The sequence below is a fragment of the Plutella xylostella genome, chromosome 13 (assembly GCF_932276165.1).
Source record: "Plutella xylostella chromosome 13, ilPluXylo3.1, whole genome shotgun sequence".
NCBI classification, from domain to species: Eukaryota; Metazoa; Arthropoda; class Insecta; order Lepidoptera; family Plutellidae; genus Plutella; species Plutella xylostella.
This window is the reverse complement of record NC_063993.1, coordinates 7,252,631-7,274,986: the sequence shown is the minus strand read 5'-3', so window position 1 is coordinate 7,274,986 and position 22,356 is coordinate 7,252,631. Positions and strand designations below refer to the sequence as shown.

At 38.4% G+C, this 22,356-nt stretch overlaps 5 protein-coding genes across 5 annotated transcripts; 2 read left to right on the top strand and 3 right to left on the bottom strand.

Annotated features, from left to right (window-relative positions):
• Positions 1-6: 6 nt before the first annotated feature.
• LOC105387591 (copper transport protein ATOX1) lies at positions 7-1,073 on the bottom strand. The gene is made up of 2 exons (XM_011558340.3): positions 889-1,073; positions 7-429 (listed from the first exon to the last, which is right to left on the bottom strand). The coding sequence occupies exons 1-2, from the start codon at positions 895-897 to the stop codon at positions 220-222; spliced, it is 219 nt and encodes a 72-aa protein (XP_011556642.2). The 5' UTR covers positions 898-1,073; the 3' UTR covers positions 7-219.
• Positions 1,074-1,212: 139 nt separating this feature from the next.
• On the top strand, positions 1,213-2,377 carry LOC105387592 (nitric oxide synthase-interacting protein homolog). The gene is made up of 2 exons (XM_011558341.3): positions 1,213-1,992; positions 2,100-2,377. The coding sequence occupies exons 1-2, from the start codon at positions 1,316-1,318 to the stop codon at positions 2,284-2,286; spliced, it is 864 nt and encodes a 287-aa protein (XP_011556643.3). The 5' UTR covers positions 1,213-1,315; the 3' UTR covers positions 2,287-2,377.
• A 454-nt stretch (positions 2,378-2,831) lies between these two features.
• LOC105387594 lies at positions 2,832-7,058 on the bottom strand. The gene is made up of 8 exons (XM_038111906.2): positions 6,828-7,058; positions 6,337-6,746; positions 6,186-6,248; positions 5,885-6,025; positions 5,406-5,574; positions 5,037-5,168; positions 4,454-4,707; positions 2,832-4,180 (listed from the first exon to the last, which is right to left on the bottom strand). The coding sequence occupies exons 1-8, from the start codon at positions 6,915-6,917 to the stop codon at positions 2,983-2,985; spliced, it is 2,457 nt and encodes an 818-aa protein (XP_037967834.2). The 5' UTR covers positions 6,918-7,058; the 3' UTR covers positions 2,832-2,982.
• A 536-nt stretch (positions 7,059-7,594) lies between these two features.
• LOC105387166 (zinc transporter 9) lies at positions 7,595-13,156 on the top strand. The gene is made up of 12 exons (XM_038112023.2): positions 7,595-8,182; positions 8,360-8,559; positions 8,637-8,709; positions 8,791-8,905; positions 9,189-9,327; positions 9,658-9,813; positions 10,203-10,314; positions 10,769-10,979; positions 11,474-11,591; positions 11,725-11,799; positions 12,008-12,121; positions 12,538-13,156. Exons 1-12 carry the CDS (start codon positions 7,786-7,788, stop codon positions 12,580-12,582), a joined length of 1,755 nt encoding a protein of 584 aa, XP_037967951.2. The 5' UTR covers positions 7,595-7,785; the 3' UTR covers positions 12,583-13,156.
• A 3,437-nt stretch (positions 13,157-16,593) lies between these two features.
• Positions 16,594-21,840, bottom strand: LOC105387167 (probable Ufm1-specific protease 2). Its single transcript, XM_048625116.1, has 11 exons — positions 21,760-21,840; positions 21,369-21,590; positions 21,018-21,245; positions 20,612-20,785; positions 20,295-20,394; positions 19,861-20,007; positions 19,505-19,627; positions 19,060-19,176; positions 18,280-18,424; positions 17,595-17,848; positions 16,594-17,215 (listed from the first exon to the last, which is right to left on the bottom strand). Exons 1-11 carry the CDS (start codon positions 21,796-21,798, stop codon positions 17,004-17,006), a joined length of 1,761 nt encoding a protein of 586 aa, XP_048481073.1. The 5' UTR covers positions 21,799-21,840; the 3' UTR covers positions 16,594-17,003.
• Positions 21,841-22,356: the final 516 nt, after the last annotated feature.

The following is a 22,356-nucleotide window of genomic DNA, read 5'->3' as shown; positions in this document are numbered from 1 at the left end:
CAGATATTAAACAGTTTTGTTTTATTAAGATATAATAAAAATAGTTATTTGTAAAAAAACAGTATATTTAGTTGAACTGGTAACATGATAGATGATAATGAAACAATAGATTTTTAATAATTTTATCTATCTTCTCAGATAGCACACATTACAGAGTGTCTTGATATTTTTAATATCCAAATATTTACAGCCTTAGGTACTTATATAATCTTTAATGATCTACTGTGTCCCCACATAAGTAGTTTTCTTTCCTGTTTTCTTGATAACCTCAAGCAATTGATCAGCACTTAGGGTGGCGGTCACAGATACCTTTTGGTCTGGTAAGCTAATTGATACATCTTCTACACCTTGTCCCTTCAACCGGTTGAGCACTCTCTCCACGGCCCCCGAGCAGCCTTCACAGGTCATCTCAACATTGAACACATGAGTCTGAAAATAAAGGTGTGGTTAGGTTTGATTGGTCTAATTTGTGTTTCAAAAGTTTGATTTATTTTAAAGTAATTACTGTAAGTTATAAATGTGAAGGAAAAACAATGCTGATGATTAGAATAAGCTCATACACTGATATAATATTTGTTTGGCCCAGGTAGGTACCTCATAAACTTTACTTCACAAACTTTATCAGACAATAATCGTACTATTCGTTGGATGTTAAGGGTGTTAGTTGGGACGGAAGGAGATAAATTAGGAAACACATTAGTAATGCAAAGGGGAAAGTTACTTCAAAATGCTTCAACTTAATAAAAGTTTTAAAACTGATATTTGGTGCCTGTTCTTGCGCTTGTTGCTACCCTTTTGAGCATACGTGTAGTCAAAGTACAAATATTATGTGTCAATAAAGTAGGAACTTCTGGAATTTATTATAGTAAAAGACTGAACCAGACTTACCGAAGACATAGTGAAACTAAATTACCAACACAAGGAATGACCAAATGATACTTGAAATTTAATCCGAAGCCTGAAAGTGTTATCAATGATAACGATAAAACACGACAATACAATAACACGAATGAAAATTATGATAAATTTTGAGTTGAATTCAGGTTCAATGCCCTCTTTTTTGCTTTGCTGTCATTTCATTTCAATGCATTGTCATTATTGTCAACTGTCATCAATGTCAATTTGTCAAGGTACAAACGTGGAAGTTGTGGAAGTGCGTAGACCGTGGCGTAGACGTAAATTGGTCTATGAATACGAATGACATATCGTTATTTTCTGAATAATCTGTGTTGTCGATGTCGATGTTGCATTTTGTTGTTTTGCTTGATAAAAATTCTCAGGGAATCTTATATTTGATATAATTTAACTCAAGCTTATGACAAGACACGCGCGAAACTGTACTGCGGGTGCAGTATACACCTACCATGAAAAGAAAAAAGATGCGGCCGCATCTGGATACGGCACACAGGCTGAACGAGTTGGAAAAGATTCAGTGAAAAGCTTCGACTGCTGCAGCCTGACATTACAGCCATGTAGGAACCCTGTCGTCACCAAAGAAGGATACCTGTTCGATAAGGAAGCTATATTAGAGTACATCATCGCCAAAAAAGCAGAGTATACCCGCAAACTGAAGCTATATGAAAAGCAACTGAAAAAGGAAGAATCTGAGAAAGCAGAGCTTGCTGCTGCTGAAAAGGAAGCCAACTTGATCAAGTTCATGAACAGAGAGAAGAACATTTCGAGTGTTCAAAATAAAACCTCCACAAGTACACCATCAACATCCACCTCATCAAGTCAAGGAAAGCAAGTGCCAAGCTTCTGGATACCATCCCAGCTACCTGATGCTAAAATTACAAAATTAGAAAAGCCTGATCCTGTAGTATATTGTCCTATCAGTGGCAGACCATTAAAAATGAAAGACTTGATTGAAGTGAAATGGACTCTTGTGAAGGACCCTGATGACAAAAAGTCCCTTATAGCTAAAGAAAATAGATACATGTGTCCAGTTACACATGACATACTGAGCAATGCTGTGCCATGTGCCATAATCAGGTAAGAGAAAACAGTTCAGCGTTAGGTTATCACCATAATAATTTTATATAATAATTATGGATCATATTTATAATCTTATTTCATTTTATGATTTTATTTATTTTTAGGACAACTGGTGACATAGTAACCATGGAGTGTGTGGAGAACCTCATCAAGAAGGACTGGTTACATCCACTCACAGGAGATAAACTTAAGGAAAAGGACATCATCCCACTGCAAAGAGGAGGCACGGGCTATGCTCTCACTAATGAAAACTTAGAAGGGAAGAATGCAAGACCAGTTTTACAAGCTTAAAATTACCTAATTTTTTCTGGCTACTGAAACTAAATTCAAATGATGGTCCTTCAACAGCTTAACTTTATTATAAACCAATGTAAAATTTCAAGTCAAAACTTGTATTTTATCAATACAGAAGGGAACTAACTTATTTCCCCGCATATAAATGGCAACATGTACCTATTCTATTCTATTCTCTGTGGGGGTGAAAGTACTTGCACCTGGCTCTCGAGCATATCCCCAAGGTCTAAACTGCCTTCCTAAGCTTGGACCATTTCCCACCACGCTGGTCCACTGCGGGTTGGTGGGTTCACAAATCTAGATGTGCTAAATCTAGATATGCAGGTTTCCTCACAATGTTTTCCTTCACCGTAAGAGTAATGGTATACATTGTACGTAAATTCAAAGAATTCATTGGTACATGTCAGCGCCGGGATTCGAACCCGCATCTCTGGCGTGAGAAGCGGGCGCTTAACCGACTGAGCTACCACCGCTCTAACATGTACCTAATTCCTGTCTATTATGAACCTGTAACTGACCTCAATCAATAAAAACAACAAATATTATGTAAATAAAATTATCTATTTTTATTCCATTTTCGGCTCTTAAAACTATTTTAAAACATAGACATGATCAAAATACATATTTAAACAATACATACAATGAATCACATATAGTTTGATCTTACAATTTCATTAACTAATTAATCTTAAATTATGTATGGTTAAATGAGAACAAGTCTAGAGAAAAGTCAATAGAATTGTTTCTCAGTTCAGTCTCAGGACAGGAAAGGCAATCATTGCCTAATGATTCCAAGAAGTTGAGGACAGAGGAGCCTTGATTGGATTCCTGATTATTATCTAACATTATTGTATCATTGCTGACTGCATTGTCATTTGTAGTAATGGCAGTTTCATTATAATTTGTAACCCTATTATTGTAATTAATCTCTGTAGTACTAAAATCTGTAGAATTAATAAGAGCACTGTCTTGAACGTGTAGCATAGCAGGTACAATTAAACTATTTGGTTTGATGCAGTTATCCTGTGATTGGTCGTCACTGGTTACACCCAATGGCCAATCTTTAGAGCTAGCAAAGGTTAGAGGAGTAAGAATATCACTTTCTTTGCAATTATCACTTGTGATTAAATCTTCTGAAACTATATTTGTACTATGGTTTTCAGTCGAAGTCAACTCTTTCAATATTATATTGAGATCTAAAGAGTTTTCCGAGTTGTGCTGTATCTGCATGTCTGAGTCTTGATTTTGTTCATTTTGAGGTTCAAAACTCAAGGGTTGCAATATAGGTGGATCAAATTTCAAAGGCATTTTATCGGGAATTATTTGAAATTTGTTAAACACGGTTGATGACGGTTTAATAGGCGACGAACGTATATCGAAATGCGTACTGTAAAACTGTGAGTGTGTGCCTTTCGATTTCTTAGAGTCAATAATTTTCAGACTTTTAGGTTCCTTTAGTTTTGTACTTTTATCAGTCTCATCTGCCACATCATTTTTGTCTACAACAAATGTAACTTGATGTTTACTGTTATCTACAAAACTATCTAAAGTCTCACTGCCCAACTCTATAAGGGGTTCTACTGGTTCGCAAATTAATTTAATTTTCTTATGCACATTTTTACTGTCTGAATGTTTCAGTTTATGCTTCCATATTCTTTTAACTTGCCATTTATCTACAGGGTTAATTCTAGCGCAGTCTTCTCCCTCGCTCTCAATGACCGGAGTGTCTTCTTGCTGTTGCGTGACCCAGATCTGGGTGGGTTGGCTGATGTCTGGATTTATTTGAATTTGCGTTGGTGCATTATTATGTCTACAGCTTCCCCCTTTATCTTTCACACACGACAGTGCGTCTATGTTCATATTGTACTTTCCTGGATTCATGCCGAATAACCTGAAAAACAATGAGTTAGGTAACATCAAATAATAAATGCTGGGTTATATTCATATAGGTACCTAACTACTGCTATGTAGGCAGTAAGTGGCTATTAATAACGGAAGTACTGACTGGATTTGGAAGGCCGGGGACTGAATGTCGTGGCGCTCTTTGCGAGAGGCTTACATGATACATCCTATCCAGCAGGGAACGATTACAGCTTGATGATAAGTTGAGTATGTAGGGAACTAACTATGATAATTTAATTGTTGATCAATTATAGTTATTTACCTGCCAACATCCTCATTAATGGTGCACTCGGTGGTCTCTCCACCATTCACCGTCATCAGAAGGCACGGCAGCAGCGCCCGCAGCTTTTCCACGAGTTGTTCCAGTTGTTTGATGAACACCGACGCTTTCTCTTCCTCGGTACCGTCTTGCACCATCGCCAGCAGGCAGTGGAATAAGCTCGTGTGTAAGTTCGCGGGAATGTGCGTCGGGTGATCTTCGTAGTGCCGCTGCAGTCGGTATATGCTTTGGAACTCCTGTGAAAAGATTTATGTAGGTATAGTGGTACGTTATGATAAATTTTGTCCACTAATTTGGCACATAAACAATACATGGGTAGGAGGTAAGATTTTAAAAATTCTATCTTACATAATAATAAATATAACAGTCATTTTTCAGTTTCAGGACAATTTTCTTTATAAATAATGCATTCTAGCCTGTCCATGTGTGGTGCTGAAGCCACATTGATTGTACTGTACCCTCATTGTGGATTTTATGACTGTTGAATTACCAACAAATAACCTTCCTATGTTTGACAGTGGATACAATTTGAATTATACTTAATTATTGTGTTGTAATCACTTACCGAAGAGCATTGGAAGCATGAGACGACGGTCTGATGCACCACTTTCTTCTTGGCTTTGGGTGGGGGATCATCCTGAGTCTGTTGCAGTTGTTTTGGCAGCTTCACGGTCCTCCCACTTCTTGTTACTTTTACCTGCATTTTATAGTATATTTTTATTTGTATCAACTAAACTTTCAATACAGGCTTGTTACAACCTTGTATACCTACTTGTGTATCAAACATGGTCCAGATATTTGATTCATTATAGTTATAGTGCTTGATAGTATGTAGTTAATAAGTGGGCATAAAATATTTTGCAAACACAGGATTACTTTGGCTTTACTATAGTCAAACTCCAGCCTGTATACTATGAATAGACATTATTCTTACCTCTGGTACTGGTTCAGGCTTGGCTTCAGGAGCATTTTTTGTGTCCACTCCATGGTTTTGAATGTCTTGCTCAAATACTTCTGTAGCTGTTTCTTCTTTAATGGGTGCAGCTGTTTTTAGGACTATTTTGTTTTTACCAATCACTTTTAGATCATTGGGTGAGACGATTCTGAAAGTACAAAATAGTATAATATTTAAGTTTATATCTAGAACATGAAATCTTGCTAAACTCTAGTAGGCCAACCAAACAACCTGTGGTCTAGACTTAGGAAGGGAGATTAGGCCTTAATACATACATTTTATATTTATGCACATTATATTCTTACAAAGAATAGCATAGGTCTATTCTATTCTATTCTATTCTGGTAGGGGGCGAAGTTCCTGTACGTGGCTCTCTCGAGTGGAACCTTGGTACATATCCCCTTGATTTCAGGTCAGCCAGCCTAGCTCCCGAGCAATAGCAATAGCATAGGTCTTACTTGTAAATAATCCTTGTATTAGTGACGGGATCATAAGTTGGCTTGAGTTGCTTGGTTGCTTTCTCTGCATTGCCTTGTAGCTTAATGTTGTCCAGTGCGTGGTTTACAATTTTTATCTGTTGCTCATTCAATTGATTAAGGCTGAAACAAAAAAACGTGAAGTAACCACTGGGTTTGAAAAAATGGCCTTGCGCACAACTACCTTTAGTACAAGGTGTGAGCATTTATAATTATGTTATTATCAGCTATAAATAATTAATTATTGCAGAAAAAATAAAACTGCTAATAATATTTAACTCACCTGTGATATGATCCTCCTAATTTTAATAAATGGACTGAGGATTGCTTGGACGGCTCCGGAATTCTGTAAAGAGAGGTAGATATTTTTTAAATATAATTTTGAGGTAAATTTAACAAAAAATAGTAGATAATAAAAGTGATAAAAAACATACTTCTCTTTTGGCTTTATCTTTGGCAGTAATCTTGGATTTATCAGTGTGCGAGGTGCATTGGCTTTGCTTCTTGAGCCATTCGGCTTGGATGTGACGATATTGATGTTTGGTAGGACATTAGTATTGCTTGAGTTAACTGTTGGTTTCAAGATTTTGTTGCTAATAGTAGCTATGTACTGGTCCTTAGTGGCATCTTTTTTTGGCACAAGGAAACTAGCAAGTTTGAGGTTATTGCCGAGAGGTTCCTGCACTTTCTTAGCAGGAGCAGCGGGAGGATTGGCGACGTATTGCACATTATCAATAAGGACACTATTTTCGATGTTCCCGCTATTTTCGTAAAATAATTTTAGGTTGTTGCTCACTGGTCTTGAGTCCTCTTTAATAGTAGGGGCTAATACAAACGACCGGCCCTGTAAATAAAGCGGTATACATTTTAATAACAACAAATAATCATAATGTTTATATTCTACAAATATATGCAGAGTAAATACCTCGGAAACACTACTGTTTTGTATCAAATAAATTGGCGTGTATTGACATGAATTTAAGGTTATTTTATCAGACTTTCCATTAGAGTTCATTGTTCAGGAATAAATACGCAAATATTTATAGAATCCTGTCATGAAATTATGAAATTATCTAAAATTATTTTGGTATAAAATTGTAAATCGTATCGTAAACAATGGTGGTAGATTTTTTATGCTGTCACCAAAGAGTTCAGAGTTCACAGAGCAGTTAAGGTGCCGACACACCATCGGACGCGGCTGTCAGCCGCGACTGATAATGTGTGTACGGTCTTTTGAGACAGTTCGTGCCAGATCGCTCTCGGACGTCTGAAAGCTGAAGGACTGCTCTAGGTTACGTCCGCGACTTACGTCCGATAGTTTGAACAGTGTAGTGTAAGTGTACATTCCTTACCTAGATACCTTTAAGTCGAGGCTGACCGCATAGACCGCACAGCCGCGTCCGATGGTGTGTCGGCGCTTAGTCCGGTATTTTTCTGAGAGATTATATAGAGTATAGAGCGTTTCATCAAATAACATGACTTAAACAGACAAAATCCAACCTTAGTCTATTCTAATAAGGTGAAACGGTCTATACTAGTCTATAGTGATGATGAAGTGATTTCCCAAAACAATGTTCCGCATTCCTTGTAAGTTGGTACTCTGTCAACTAAGGACCGTCAAGTCTGGAATTTGGTCTATGAATCTGTCAGTACACAACTGTCAATGTCAAAAGCAGTTTGTGATGTGATGTGTGATGTGAAATGATGAAAAGTGCAAAGAACTTTTTGATTGTAAAGTGTTTAAAACCGTTTATTTACCAGTGAACTGTAAAGATTATATCCCAACAAAGAACTTACTTCAACAGCCAGCTATGTACATCCTAAAACCGTAAAAAATAACTTTTTTCACTACTTTTATTTGGTCGATAACATAATCCACCAAAATGATTGTTTTTCCTCCAGTTGCGATGAAATATTTATGTAGAAAAGTGTTTCAGAAGCCTATTCATATGAAACACCTGCATACAGTATGTTTTGGCAGCCCAGACATCTTTCCGAAACATTTAGAATCATCATTAAACTTATGCTATAAAACTGGTCATGCATACAATATCTTGTGGAGAAGCATCAACACCTGCTCAAGTCTTAACGAGAAGAGCAAGACAAGTGAAAATGTCCCTGCAGCAGAGGAAAACAGCTCGAAAACCATTGTGAAGAAAACTAGTAGTGGCTCCATAGCTGTTAAAACTGAGGTAGACAGTCAGCAGCAAGTGACTAAAGTCACTATAGAAAGAGCTACAAAAGATGCCTCTTCAGAGCAAAAACTTCCGGTGCCACCTGGTATGTTGAATTATTATATTTTTTAACAAAATATTTTATTAATATTTAAATTTTGTTGGTTACTAGCAAAATATTATTCCATTATAATCAGCATAATTATTAGCTTTTATGAAGTAGGAACATAAGCCATATACATATATTGCATAGTACTAAAACTATACTTATTTTCCTTTACAGCCAAGAAGCGTCTGCTGATAGATTTCTCAGCGTCCTACACGGAGCGCAACTTCATCACCCCCATGCGAGCCATGACAGAGTATTTGCTGAAACAATCAGATCTAGAGACTCTACCAAAAGTACTAAGGAGATCTCCGTATGAATCAGCTCCACCTATTACTGTATACTACAGGAAAGATGTAGAAGCTAAAGCTATAGAGGTATGTATTTTGTTTCAATGAAAATTTGTGTTCTATTTGATTAACAAATAACTAATTTCACATCTAAAAATTTTCAGATTTGGGGTTCTAGAGATGCTTTAGAAAAAGAGTTACTTAGAAGAGAACTAGATAGGAGAAGATATGAACAGGGTAAATTGACTAAATGCCCTATCCATATAATTACTTTTATGATGTAATTATGAATAAAGAACCACATGCAATTCATTTCAGATGTTTTTACTGTGAAAAGGAGGTTGAGGACTTACAGAAGAGAAATGGGTCAGAAGGAGGAGGAACTCGGCTTGAGAACAAGGTCTGGGAGGGTAGTTCTAACTGCTGTGGCTATGTAAGTAGTAACACTTGATATTACCACCCTAATTGAACAATTATTTAAATAAGAATGAATGATTATTAATATAAAAAATCAATGAATAGGAAGTCAAAATCTAACTTAACATTCCTATATGATATCACCATACCATTATCATTGGGTGGGATTAGGGACAACCTAACAAAACCAAATAATAAATATTTTATATGGCTATGAAACAAAGTGAGGATATTTTGGCACAACATAAAAATCCTATTTGCACCCTTCAACTTGTGAGTCATATTGTTTTTATTTTCAGAAACGGGTGTAACTTTGTATTCAAGCTGTGTGCTTGGTGCTACACTGGATCCCACAGTTTGTTCTCTGAATGCATCCACTCCTTGGCCGATACAGTCAACCAGCTCATATTAGCATATGGAATACACAAATCTGTACAGGTAACATGTTGACAATGCTATCTAAGTAGAACATTTAGATCTACATGGTAGATAACATAGGTACCTATGTAGTCAGTATAGTAATGTATGTAAATTTCTGAATATTAATAGCATTGGCAGTAGGCAGATAGACGTTATTTTTACAATGGATGAATATGTTTCCCTTTTATGACATCCATTTATATGCTGAAAGTTTATAATCAATAATTACAAATGTCTGTTAGTTTCAAATTTGTTTTTTTCTTCTCTCTCTACTCTCTATTCCTATAACCCTTTATTTTATTTTTCAATTACCTTCATACTCACCACAACCTCTGTCTATCACCCCAGATGGCGGACCCGGACCACCCGTACGGCTACACCAACATGCGCTACGTGTCGTCGCTGATATCGGGCGTGGGCATCTTCTGCGTGGGCAGCGGCCTGTCGTTCTACCACGGCGTCACCGGCATCCTGGACCCGCAGCCCATGCAGGACTTCTACTGGGTATGATTTGCCACTATAGGCCGGTCGGCAAGCACAGAGAAAATAGAACGTTGACCTTTGCATCCACAACCAATCAATCAACCACAACCAACAATCTCTGCTTCTTCCGGCGCACCCAGAGCAGTCATAAACTATCTATGGCTAATGCTTTCGCAACAGTTTCAAACTCTTATCTAGCTGACGCGCTAAGAAGATTTAAGAGTGACTTGTCTATCTACAGGGTGTTTCATAAGTTATAGTAAGACGAAAGGGGGTGACTCGGAGGTCAATCTGAACAAGTTTTGCAAATTCGTGAACACCTGCGATTGGGAGGTACAAACGATTTTGCAATGCAATGTCGCATGGCAGTTGTGTTCAAACCCTTACTGTGAATATGTTCATATTCGCAGGCCTACTTCGTGCTGGGCGGTGCGGTGGTGTCGGAGGGCGCTACACTGATGGTCGCTCTGAACGCCATCAGGAAAGGTGCAAAAGAAGCCAACATGACCTTGTATGACTATGGTTAGTGTAAAAAATACTTTCTATGCTGAATTTACAGTAAAGCACAATTTACTTTAGGTACATTGTTGCGACAGTAAACACAAGAGAGCATTCTATCCCGCAACACACCATAACAATATGAACTTATTTAGTTACATACATACATTAGTTCATTATAGTCTTGACCAATATCTATTCAGACAGAAGATCATTTTTAGATCTCCTTGGAGTTGTAGGTTTAGGCGCGCGTAGAGAGTCTTATGAAATACTAATTTTAGTCCTTCTAAAGTATTACAGTACATCTTTTAGAAAGATATGCTCTACATGATTTTTCAAATGTCGACTCCATCTTCACTCTCTTTTTCCCTCTTGTTTTACAACGAAGAATAAATGGAAACATTAAATTACGTTTACCCCTCCAGTGAAACGCAGCTTCTTGGAAACTTAAATAACGTGACGTTTACCCTTTCCTTAGTGAAACGCAGCTCCGACCCGTCCGTCAACGTGGTCCTCCTCGAAGACACGGCAGCAGTGGCGGGCGTGGTGGTGGCCGCGTCGTGCATGGCGTTGTCACAGTGGACCGGGTCGCCGCTGTACGACGCGTGCGGCTGCCTGCTGGTGGGCTCGCTGCTCGGCGGCGTGGCCAGCTTCATCATCCTGTCCAATGTGGGCGCGCTGGTGGGCAGGTCAGTAGTGGGCCGCGTGTAGCGTGGGACACCCTCACTCTTATATGATCAGCATACTACAGTATTAGCGTGAGTCAGCCTTACTCTCGCAATGTGGTTGCGCTGGTCGGCAGGTGATGATGATGATGAGTGTGGCAATGGTGTGACCTTTATGGGCCCCTGTCAAGAGTCGGTGCTATTTGTGATGATGATTTCGGTGATGATTTTGGTGAAAATAATCATTGAAGGGAGAAATAGTTCTTGACTGCCGTCCCGTCTGGCGCTTTGTAAATTACAGGTTAAGTAGGAATATTGAGAGTAGAAAGTGTAAATAATACTACGTTGAAAACAGCGCCGCGGCTATCGGACTTCTGTGGATGCACGCACACTCTTAGAAAAGTATGGACCGATACGCATTGACAGTTTATAATTCTGTTTTTAAAGTTACTATACAATCATATTTTTTGTCTCTAGGCTAGGAGATAAAGAAGTAATGCGTTATTATTTATTTGCAGATCGATTCCTCAAGAGCAGTTGGACGAAATCAACAGCGTGTTAGAACGGGACTTTATGATTCGCGCCATTCACGATGTTAAGGGCATAGATATTGGAAGCAATCTAATAAGATATAAGGTACAAACACTTCAATTAACACTATACTTACTAAACTTATGATTATAAATCATTACTATTTTTTTATGTAACATTGGACGACTAAGGGCTCATGATGATGTTAAAATATTGTTTAAAATATTTTTTGTTTCAGGCTGAAGTAGATTTTGACGGCAGAGCGCTCACAAGATCGTATTTAGAGAAACACGATTTAAATATGTTATTAGAGGTAATTATATTATTTTATATTTTTCTCTCATATATCATTATTTTACTACCAAAAACATAAGGTACTTACCTAAACAAATATGTCATAAAGAAATGAACTGTTCGTTTTTAAATGAAACATCTAAGTTATTTTAACTTTAAATACCGTCTAAATGAAGAGAAAATCTCATAATATCACGATTGTATTCAACCACTTATTCAACTTACAGGATATAAGGAAGGTGCAGTCGATAGACGACGTGGAGGCGTTCCTGCTGAAGCACGGCGAGAACATCGTGGACATGCTCGGGGGGGAGATAGACAGGATAGAACTCAAACTACGGGTCAGTTGACTATTGGTATTGGTATTCATAACTGGATAGCCAGTCCACTAACACGCACTAGGCCAGCTAGACTTAAAACCCTTCTTTCATTCCAAGGAGCCCCGTGACCCAGCAGTGGGTGACGTGGGTTGTGATGATGAACTGGCTAACCTAACATTCATTTCATGCACTCTTATATTTATCATAATCATAACATTGAATATGGGGGTGCATAAAAACAGCCTTCTCGAGTGGCATATCAAAATGTACCTACCTTACATAAGTCCAACTGGGTAATCCTATCTTAGACTATTGTCACCGACAAAATGCTAAGAAGTAAACAGTAGCTACTGTTCCTATATTTTCAATTATTTAAATTATTTTAGTTTTCCTATTCCGCCGATTGATCTAATAATTTACTCTTTTTTTTGTTACAGAAAAAGTTCCCTCAAATACGTCACTGCGATTTAGAGATTCTGTAAGGACACTACCTCTATACCGGCCACAGTCTTATTTTATCAGAAACTGATGGATTTAAAGACAGTAATTGCTTACCACCTGCGGGTTTGTTATTTCGTGAGACAATAATCATAATGACAGATAGCGCGTTTCTAAGTCAATGCGTTGGTATTTTTTGGTGAAAATCTAGTGTTATTAGATATAACTGTTTAGTGCTTGTAAGAAATTTGAATACTATAGGTCTTGCTGTGTTGTAAACGCAAATGGTGACTCACCTAGTCTTAGCTTCAATGTCTTGTACCTTCTTCAATATCTAGGTCCATCTAGGGGTCTGCTGAATGCTTTAGATTAGATAGACTCTATATTGGTAACTTGATGTTATTGTTGAATAATATGTTTCTTGAAGACTGTTTAAATATTTGAATATTGGGGACTGTCATACCTATCAGCATGCAAGCAATTTCTACATAATGAGGTATTAGTAGAATATGAGCTAGTTCGTATTTCGTACTCGAACCCAAGATTGACATGGTAAATAGTTCTTGATGTAATTTTGTTATTTATACCTACTAGAGATCTTGTACAGTGTTAATATTATCGCAAAATATCCACTGATTCATATTTAATGTTATACCGTACCCGTACCGTACCGTAATTATACCGTATGAAAATGGCGGCCGACTTATGCTATCTCGCACCCTTCGTTGGCTAGTCCAGTCCGCTATACTGCAAAAAATATAAATCACAAAAAAAATATAGTCCTGTTGATAAATTGTCGCCATTTTCATTTTGATTCTTTATCGGTGTATGTTATACCTCTTGTAAAGAATGTTAGCTAGCTTGTTAAATTACTTTATGCAAACTAACTTTAAATTAATGTACGGTGGCCTGGGCCTAAAAGTATACAGGCGGAGTTTTTAAAATAGCGATCCCTGATGATGAAGGGACCAGCTACATCTGTTATAAATCCGGGGACGTGTTGTGTGTGATGTGTGTAGCAGTGGTGTTTATGTGGATGTGCTTGAGCAGCATGTGAGCTAGAGATCGCTATTTTTAAAACTCCGCCTGTATACTTTTAGGCGCAGGCCACCGTAGGTACTTGCGTGTTAACATATATTATATAACAAGAGCGGTATTTGACTATTGCTTTCGTTGTACCCAACTTGATATGATGTATAGTTGAATCCAGTGTGCGGTTCTCCTCACTTTGTTACTCACTGTATTGGGCACAGTGGCGGATTAACGTATAAGCACGACAAGCACGTGCTTGGGGCCCCGGGCCTCCAGGGGCCCCCATCCTCTGCTGCTGTTTCATTTTATACCTACATTTTATTCATCCACAATATGTCCGATGTGCCTAATGAGTTTGGTCTGATTAAAGGGCCTACCACACGTGTAAGTATCACCAGAGTTTGCCTGCGCAGGCCGGCTTGTAGGTACTGTACATGGAATACAGTGCGAATGGGTGGTAAAACTGTATACCGCGCCAACCCCGAAGCGCGGCTTGCGCATTTTTCGACATGTTTGAAATTTTAACAATATTGCCATTCATTAGAATCTTCTCTTAAATCCTCAAGTAGTTCGACATGTGAATGTTTTTTTAAATTTTCCAGCAATTTTTTTGTCTACTTCGATCGTGTATACGGTTTGATTTTTGGGAATAGCAGGCAACGAGACTTTTTTGTAGTGAAAAAATTCTAGTTGTTTGCAGGCATTGAAAATATACCAGTAGAAGAAATAGTTCCTCATTGGGAAACATTGTTTCCAGTTTCCACGCCGACGATTTTGACAAAAATGAGGCTTACTTAGGGTCAATTCACACGTACCACAACCACACCACAGCCACAACCACACCACAACTATGCCGTGTGGTCGGGCGTATATTTTGTATTGAAAATGAATAATCCAATTCACACGTGCCACATTTTGCCGATGTTATCGAGCACCTGTGTAATACGACCACATCGCAACCACATCGCGACGGCAACGCCGCCACGTGGCGGCGGCACCGCGGCCACCTGCTCTCCCTATTATCTGTATACGACCACGTGGTTACCACTTCGCGACGACAGCGACAACGCAACCACATCGACGTTTTGTCGCTACCACAACGCAACTGCAAAAAGTCGCTGTGACACTATTCACACGTAACCACAGCTTGACCACATTTTGTCGCTGCGACGTGGACCGTGGTGTGGTTGTGGTACGTGTGAATTCACACTAACTGCACACGACCACGTCGTTACCACATCGCAATGACATGTGCAGTTGTAACTGTGATGATACTTGCGCGTGTCGTAGGCCTTTAAGACAAGCAAATTTTTAAAAAAATGTTTTACATCCTTTTTTATAGAAAAGTTATAGGACGTTTTAGCTATTGAACTGTTTTGTCACTCTTTTTCAAGGAACAAATTGTTCTAAATTAGGGGCCTACACAGGCTTCGTGCTTAGGGCCCCCGATGCTCTTAATCCGCCACTGATTGGGCATGTTACATGTAAACAATGACGCGCCCTACCGCAATATAAATAGTGACCATTTTGCAGTGATTCTAACACTCGGAAGGCGCGCGGTTGAGAATCGCCTTCTTATATCATTTATGGGTAGTTTCAAATCTCACAGATTTAAAATGATTAAGAAAATTACACAGAGTATGATTGTAAAACAATCGACAATGAAGATGTAGCGACCGCGATAAGATATGTGTATGATAAAATATCTCCTTGAAAGAAGTTTCTACAACTTTACTTATGTTGAAAGAAAATCATTCATAAAGGTAAAGGGCTATCATTTAGACATAGATATTAACCCCCTTATTCATAGAGAAGTTACAGAACGTTTTAACTAATAAACTGTTTTGTCCCTCTCCGACAAAGAACAATTTGTTCTTTGACAGAGAGCGACAAAACAGTTTATTAGTTAAAACGTATTGTAACTTTTCTATGAATAAGGGGGTAATTATTTAATGATACTTAAAGCTGTCTTTAAATAGGTTCATATTCTGTGATTTAGTTGTACATACTAGTAGCTGTTAAGAAAACGGACTTAGTTAATTTTGTAAGTTCTCTAAGCATTATGTAAATAAAGGTTAATTAATTGAATAAAAAAAATTTTCCTGCACCTACATTTTGTTATTTCACCTTACTTCATCTCGTGTTTTTTTTATACGTTATTTCTCGCAACAAAAAGCATTTTAAAAAACGACGTAATGATACGTATGACAAAAACTAATTTGAAAATTCAATTATAATTTATTAATAAAAAATATAATATAACTTCTTTCGCTTACATGACCTCGCTCCTAATATTGTGAGGAATTACAGATACACTTTCCATCTCGTATTTTAGACACATTCACATCGTAATACATTTGACTCCTGACCTAAAAGTTACTAGTAAACAAATTATTTTCGACACAATAATTCGGTATGTTAAGTAATTTTATGGTGATTGTTTTAATAATTTTAAATTGAAGTATATTGGAATTTGAGACACTAATTTGAATATTTTTTATTTTACTGCTCTCGTTAATTTAATAAAAAATAATTAAAGATCGGCTCTTCGACGATTTTATGACGTCATTCGCTACCATGCAGCCGCTGACGTCATCAAGATCGTAACTCTGTGAATATTTACACTTTAGATTGACAAAAGTGACATTTAACGATTGAATATTTTTATTCTCTTTGGTTGAAACTTTAACCTTGCACAGCGTCTTGAAGGACAAATTATATTTTCATTTTTGATAAAATAATCGGAATCCTTTAATATTTTATATTTTTAAGAATGAGACACTTATTAAGAAGATAATATCTCGAAACGGTTTTGGAATTAGCATCAAAAAATTTTACTTAACATACCGAATTGGAATTCTCTCTTATAGGTCAGACCTTTACCCTACGCTATCAATCTAAACAATATAGTGCAGTCTTAGCTTACAATTCCTCAACCAACTACAATATTTATATAATTTATGGCAATTAACAATAACATTGTGATAAATAACATGAAGCGTCGTGAAACAGAACAATCACAATTATTATCACATTTTTAATTGATAAATGCTTCACAGGTTATGCTACTGAAAATGCTAAATATTTCAATAAATACATTCATTTGTAATAATAATAAAGTAGCAATGTTGGTTATGTTATAACTAAGGTTCTACAGGAGACCTCAACAATCATTAGTAATTCAATAAGTCAGTAATAATATTAATTAACGTGGCGATGCAATTGTACATAAAAGTTGGCAATGATAATTAATACTTATACCTTGCATTAACGACTAATCTCCACCTACATTTCTTTCCCATAACGATGTTATAAACTTGGCCTCTTTAAAACTTAGCCGCTGGGCTGGGTCATAAAACTGTAAAATTCATTCTGTTATCCATTCCAACCTAACTTATTCTACCACCCAAACGGCTCAACTTAAACCAGGAGATTAAACACAAGGCTTAGTCTGCGGCAAACACAGATTGTAGTGAGCAGTTTTGTTCCAGAAGTCTCCATTCTTCCATCCGCACCAGCCCTTGTTGACCACCGTAGTGAGGTCCTCCGCGCCCGTGTAGTGAGGGTCCAGGATCAGATAGCGAGCCTCGCTGGTCGCCGGGTTGTAGTCCACGCCTATGATCGTGTGCGCTAGGACGCCGCCGCCTGGGGAGAGAAATTGGTCTTGGAATTTGCACCCGTTATAGAGGCGTACCGTAAATAGTGGACCGACTGTACAAGTAAAGTTGTTCAGATTGACCTCACTGAATCACCCCCTTTCCGTTGGTTTACTATTTAGGAGACACTCCATATACTGTGTATAGACATGCTATCTCCTTGTTGGTCCTGTTGGTCTATATGGGAGCCTTAGTCTTGGTTACAATTTTTGGGTTTTCGACCGGACCGCATGCATAGAAGCAAGGTGGATAGGGGAATTTATCCCCAACTCGCAGGCAAAGAGTGGAGATTAGATTTTATAGATGCCAAAAATCATCTAGCTACGCCAGTTTTCACTTAAGAATTAAGCTACATTCCATCAACTCACCAATCATGATAGGGCTGCCATGCTTCTGAAAGTGATGCACCAACTCGGGAGCGTAAAGCGACATCTCCGCGCCGGTGTTAGCGAATATGATCCTCGATTGCACCCCAAGCAGGGTCTCTAGACAGAACATGACTTCGGTAGAGCCGATCCATTGCTTCGAGCCCACGAAGGAGGATGGTTTGTCGCCGATGTCGACCAGGCACTTCTGTATGTCGCGGTGTGTCGGGATGTCGACTGTCGTGTAGCCTTGATACCTGGAATTTTGTTAATTTACTTAACACAATATACACAACGGGCTGGCTATGATGGCAGGCTGCATGAAAATTCGGCTGTCTTTGTGGCTTTATGAGTGGATTTGTGAAACTTAGCTATAGCCAGTTTGCATAAATTAATCAATATAAACGCTCTTCACTATCACTTCACTACATAGCATAATGCTAAGTCGCTTTTCGCATCTAGCTGTGTGCATATGTAAACTTAGATATTTAAACTACACAGTCTACAGTAGTCTACACCATGGATTTTGATGCGGTATTTTTTTAATAAATACAGTGATATATAGTACCGTCTCCTCCGGCCTTAAGTGGAAGGTTTATATTTACTTTTTATCCCGAAATTCCCACGACAAAACCTGCAAGAGAAGCTCTCGGTAAAAACTGCTTTAATACAACTGCGTCAAACTCACCTAAACCAAGAGAAGATGGTCTGCATGGACCTGTACGCGCAGCCCCAGCCGTCGTCGGCGGCGCCGTCCTGCAGGTAGTGGTGGTACGCGTAGCGCCCGCGCACTAGCGCCACCACCGAGTCTGCGCGGGGCTGCAGAGGGATGGCTGCGGGAAGAGGGTTTGTCAATTTGTGACTGCATGTTTCACACTACAAGTGATCAATTATATTCTCTGTGGGGGTTACAGTACCTGTACCTGGCTCTCCCGAATGGAACCTTTGAGCATATCCAGTAAGTCTAAACTACCTTCCTAAGCCTGGACCATTTTCCAGTACAACAGCGAAATAATTGATTCGAGTCTACAAATTATGTACCGTACCCGCACCAGCACCACCACGCTGTCTGAGAGGGGCTGCGGGGGGCTGCCTGGGGGTTGGTTAGACTGTGTAGATTTGTGACTGCATGTTTCACACTTGTGAAGAATATTATGCATGGCCAGCCTAGTAGAAATTCTAAAAATTATGAAGCTATGTGTCTCCGCTCTCCGGAGGGGGGGGCTGGCTGGGGAAAGGGTTTGTTGGGCTGTGTAAATATGTGACTCCATGTTTCACACTACAAGTGAAAATTATGGATTAGCGGCCTATTGAAAAACGTGATGGTGTATAATTATTTGCAGAGCGTTGGTAGTAGCAACGCCAAAACAGGTATAAAGCTGGATTTTCAGGAAGGAGCAGTTATGTTCCATGTCTAGTGTGATATTTATCTCTATTTAGTCTGACTAATATGGCAAAGTAGTTGTACCTTCATGCGGGTTGATGAGTCGGCCGCCGTAGCTGTCTGCGTGTGCGTTCCCGCGTCGGAACAGCGGCCGGTCCGTGGGCAGGTTGAGGAGCTCGTGCAGCGCGCGCCGCTCGCTCTCTGCGAATATAATAGCGTGGTTATTGTATGAAGGCATCACGTAGGAAATGGTAGCCAGTATTTATTTATTTACAGTAGTGGATGAGGAAGGTTAAGGTCAGAGTGTTGTGGCGTTCTTTGAATGATGATGATCTCATGAAGTTATTACTACTGACCCACTTAAAACTACAGGATTATTGAGTTACTTTCTAATGAATATTCATTTAATATGGAGGGAAGTTTGTTTGTGCAATATCTGAAGAACTAAATTTGAATAAGTGTATAGTAGGTATTGTTGTCATCTGTAGCGTTGCACTACAAATTAGATGTAAAGAGATGAATAACTTACCCATGCTCTCATCAGGAATGCCTTTGGGAACGACTCTCGTCAAGAAGTGGCCGAGTTCCTGCGGCAAGAAGTGGAAGGTCTCCGGTAACCGCAACCCTGCACCATCGCCAATGCCTTCTTGACCTAAAATTAATTTATTTTGTTGTTAAACGAAGTAAACAACACGATTCGAAACGAAACGAATTAATCAACTCCCTGCTGGCTAATTCTGCTGGATCAACAACCTTATATGTTATACAGGTAACATTCCAGTTCGTGGATGTGGAAAGCTTGATGTAACTAGCAGACGTTAGTATAAATTGTATTCAGATTATGCGTATAGTGAATTTTCATAACAATAATTAAACATATCATACCCAGCTGCTCAACGAGTCCGGTCTCCAGCAGCCGCAGCGCGCGGCACGTGGCCTCCACCAGCACGGAGTACAGCTCCAGCAGCTTCGTGCCCCGGTGGATCATGGCCAGAGTGTCCACCCGCAGCGGCATGCTGATGCAGAATGCGGCTGGAGGTAAATGACAATTCTGTTAGTGTTTTGTGACTATCTTATAGAGCATATGTGTTAATTTGATTGGATGGATGTTGAAGTTTTTATTCATTTTGTAAGAAACTATGCGGTGTCACCTAAGATTTTAAGAACTATGAACATAATTGGTTGATCACATAGGGTTTCCCTGAATAAAATTGACAAACTCATGGATGAAATTACTATGCAATCGGCCGCTTAACCATCTTATGTCTCTTACCGTTGTCGATTCATGATAATAAATATATTGTAAAATGAATACTTACGTTTTCTCTGAGTAGTCATCATTTTAACAGCCGTTTTCACAAGTTTCTCTGATAATATATCCCTTGTTGATTTCATAACTAAGTTTACAGGCACTATTTCCTGCGAAAAAGGTTAATTGAACTCACGTACTTGTTATTCTATGATTGAACTGTAACTACAGAACCACCATATTTCTTAGCATCTTCATAGTAACATGTTTGAATTACTGATTACAATATTTTTCTTTTAATACATATTTGGGCTTACTTCAACCAAGAAATGCATGATAAAAGCTATATATTTTTATTTAAATATGTATAATTATTAACAAACTCACCACAGTGTTACTGCTTTGCTTCTTCTTCTTGGCTGGTTGTTCAGGACTCAGTGATTCCACCAGCTCGCTGACGGTGGCGTCATTGCTGATGCCCGTCAGAGCCACATCTGATGCCACTCCAAACATGTACACTGATGTGCCTTGCACATGAAAAGACACTTGGCCAGAGGCTATCTGTAATAATTATAAACATTTTGTATGTAATTTTCGACTACATATTGAGTTAATTAACCATCATAATATCTAGTAACTTTTTTATAATAAATGTAATATTTAATACTGGATTGCTTTAGGAGTAGACAATAGTAGACATTTATATAAGTATAAACTTAAAAATTTACATTGCACACTCTGCTGCTGCCATTCTTGTAATCAATTCTTTACTAAAAACTCTCCACTTTATTACCTTTTTCCTTTTATTCTGCATAACATTTTTGACACCAGCAATGGTGGCCTCACACCTCAGTGGCAGGACCGTGTTAAGGCGTACATACAGGAACTGTTTCTGAATCTCCGCAGCACTCAGCACTTCATACTGAGTCTCCTCAAACTTGTCATGCACTAAGAAGTGAGCTTTCATATCTTTTTCCTTATTTATTATGATAACAAGAGGATTATCTGTTATATCTACATCCTGAAATGTCGAAAAATATAGAGGCATGATATCAAATTGAGTTGTTTGTTTTTTTTAAAGTAAAGATTTTATTCATCTTATTATTATGTACTGTGTAATACTATGTATAGTGTAAAGGATTACCTTTAAAATATCCTTGAGCTGGTTGTCCATAGTGAGCGAGTCACCGAATTTTATGACACCACATAGTTCAACTTCTGTAGGCAGGTTCAACAACAACTGTTTGTAGGTGTTCTTATCATCTTCAAACAATTCTAAACTCAGTCCAACGACGAGGAGGGTCCCGTCGTACATAAGGCCGTACAGGCATCCTGTACTTTCGTCACTTTCTACCTTTGAAAGTCTCTAGAATAGAACACAACTTCCATGAAGATCAAAACAAATTGACATAATGAGGTTATGTGATTTTTGTACACTTTTTAACTTTACATAGTAATAAAAGTTGTAGAATCTAGTATTTTGAGCATTATATGCAATATAATTAAGAGGAAAAGCTTAATAATCTAAAATTTACCTCAATAACATGGCTTGATATTTTGAGACGTGGTGACATTTTAACTTTTAAATTTCAACTAATACGGTGTCGGTGGTGTTGCTAGGGCAAAAAACTATTACTGTCCACAGATTAAAATTGACAATAGCAGTGTACGCACTGGGTTTTTTTAACTGAACACTGCCGCACAACTTTTTTCAGTTTCTTAATCTTATGATTAAGTAAGCTTTGCAGAGCAAGGGAACTGGACAATGAGAGGAACAAAATGTGAGAGTGAGCTAAACGACACACGATCACCTTTATGTCACAATTATGCTTTCAACCCTGTTGAAGCACTTCGCCGCGCCCCGCTCACAGTGATAGATGTACCTATGGTCATCAAAGCCCTTGCTATAATATTCTACCGTTCCTGTCGTTAGTGGTATTAGAGTTTGCAAAATAACTCACGCAGATAAAGAACGATATGAAAATGGTGGCCATTACATAAGTGGGATTATCTATAGGACTACGATAAGAGTGAGATAGACTGAGTTAGCATGAGTCTGTCCACTACCACAGCCACTACTATATTTCATTATAGAGAGAGAGAGACAGAGAGAGGTGTTTTACCTACCTACA

Bases quoted from the DNA above. Each gene is read 5' to 3' on its own strand.
- LOC105387594 (XM_038111906.2), bottom strand. From the start codon at position 6,917: ATGAACTCTAATGGAAAGTCTGATAAAATAACCTTAAATTCATGTCAA. The intron at 6,249-6,336 runs GTATGTTTTTTA...CTCTCTTTACAG, and splicing joins AAGATAAAGCCAAAAGAGAA to AATTCCGGAGCCGTCCAAGC. The intron at 5,575-5,884 runs GTAAGACCTATG...TTGTACTTTCAG, and splicing joins AATACAAGGATTATTTACAA to AATCGTCTCACCCAATGATC.
- LOC105387167 (XM_048625116.1), bottom strand. From the start codon at position 21,798: ATGTCACCACGTCTCAAAATATCAAGCCATGTTATTGAG. The intron at 21,591-21,759 runs GTAAATTTTAGA...GTTCTATTCTAG, and splicing joins TATCAAGCCATGTTATTGAG to AGACTTTCAAAGGTAGAAAG. The intron at 18,425-19,059 runs GTACAACTACTT...CTCTTCCCGCAG, and splicing joins ACTCATCAACCCGCATGAAG to CCATCCCTCTGCAGCCCCGC.
- LOC105387592 (XM_011558341.3), top strand. From the start codon at position 1,316: ATGACAAGACACGCGCGAAACTGTACTGCGGGTGCAGTATACACCTAC. The intron at 1,993-2,099 runs GTAAGAGAAAAC...ATTTATTTTTAG, and splicing joins GTGCCATGTGCCATAATCAG to GACAACTGGTGACATAGTAA.
- LOC105387166 (XM_038112023.2), top strand. From the start codon at position 7,786: ATGATTGTTTTTCCTCCAGTTGCGATGAAATATTTATGTAGAAAAGTG. The intron at 8,710-8,790 runs GTAAATTGACTA...AATTCATTTCAG, and splicing joins TAGGAGAAGATATGAACAGG to ATGTTTTTACTGTGAAAAGG. The intron at 8,906-9,188 runs GTAAGTAGTAAC...TTTTATTTTCAG, and splicing joins GTTCTAACTGCTGTGGCTAT to AAACGGGTGTAACTTTGTAT.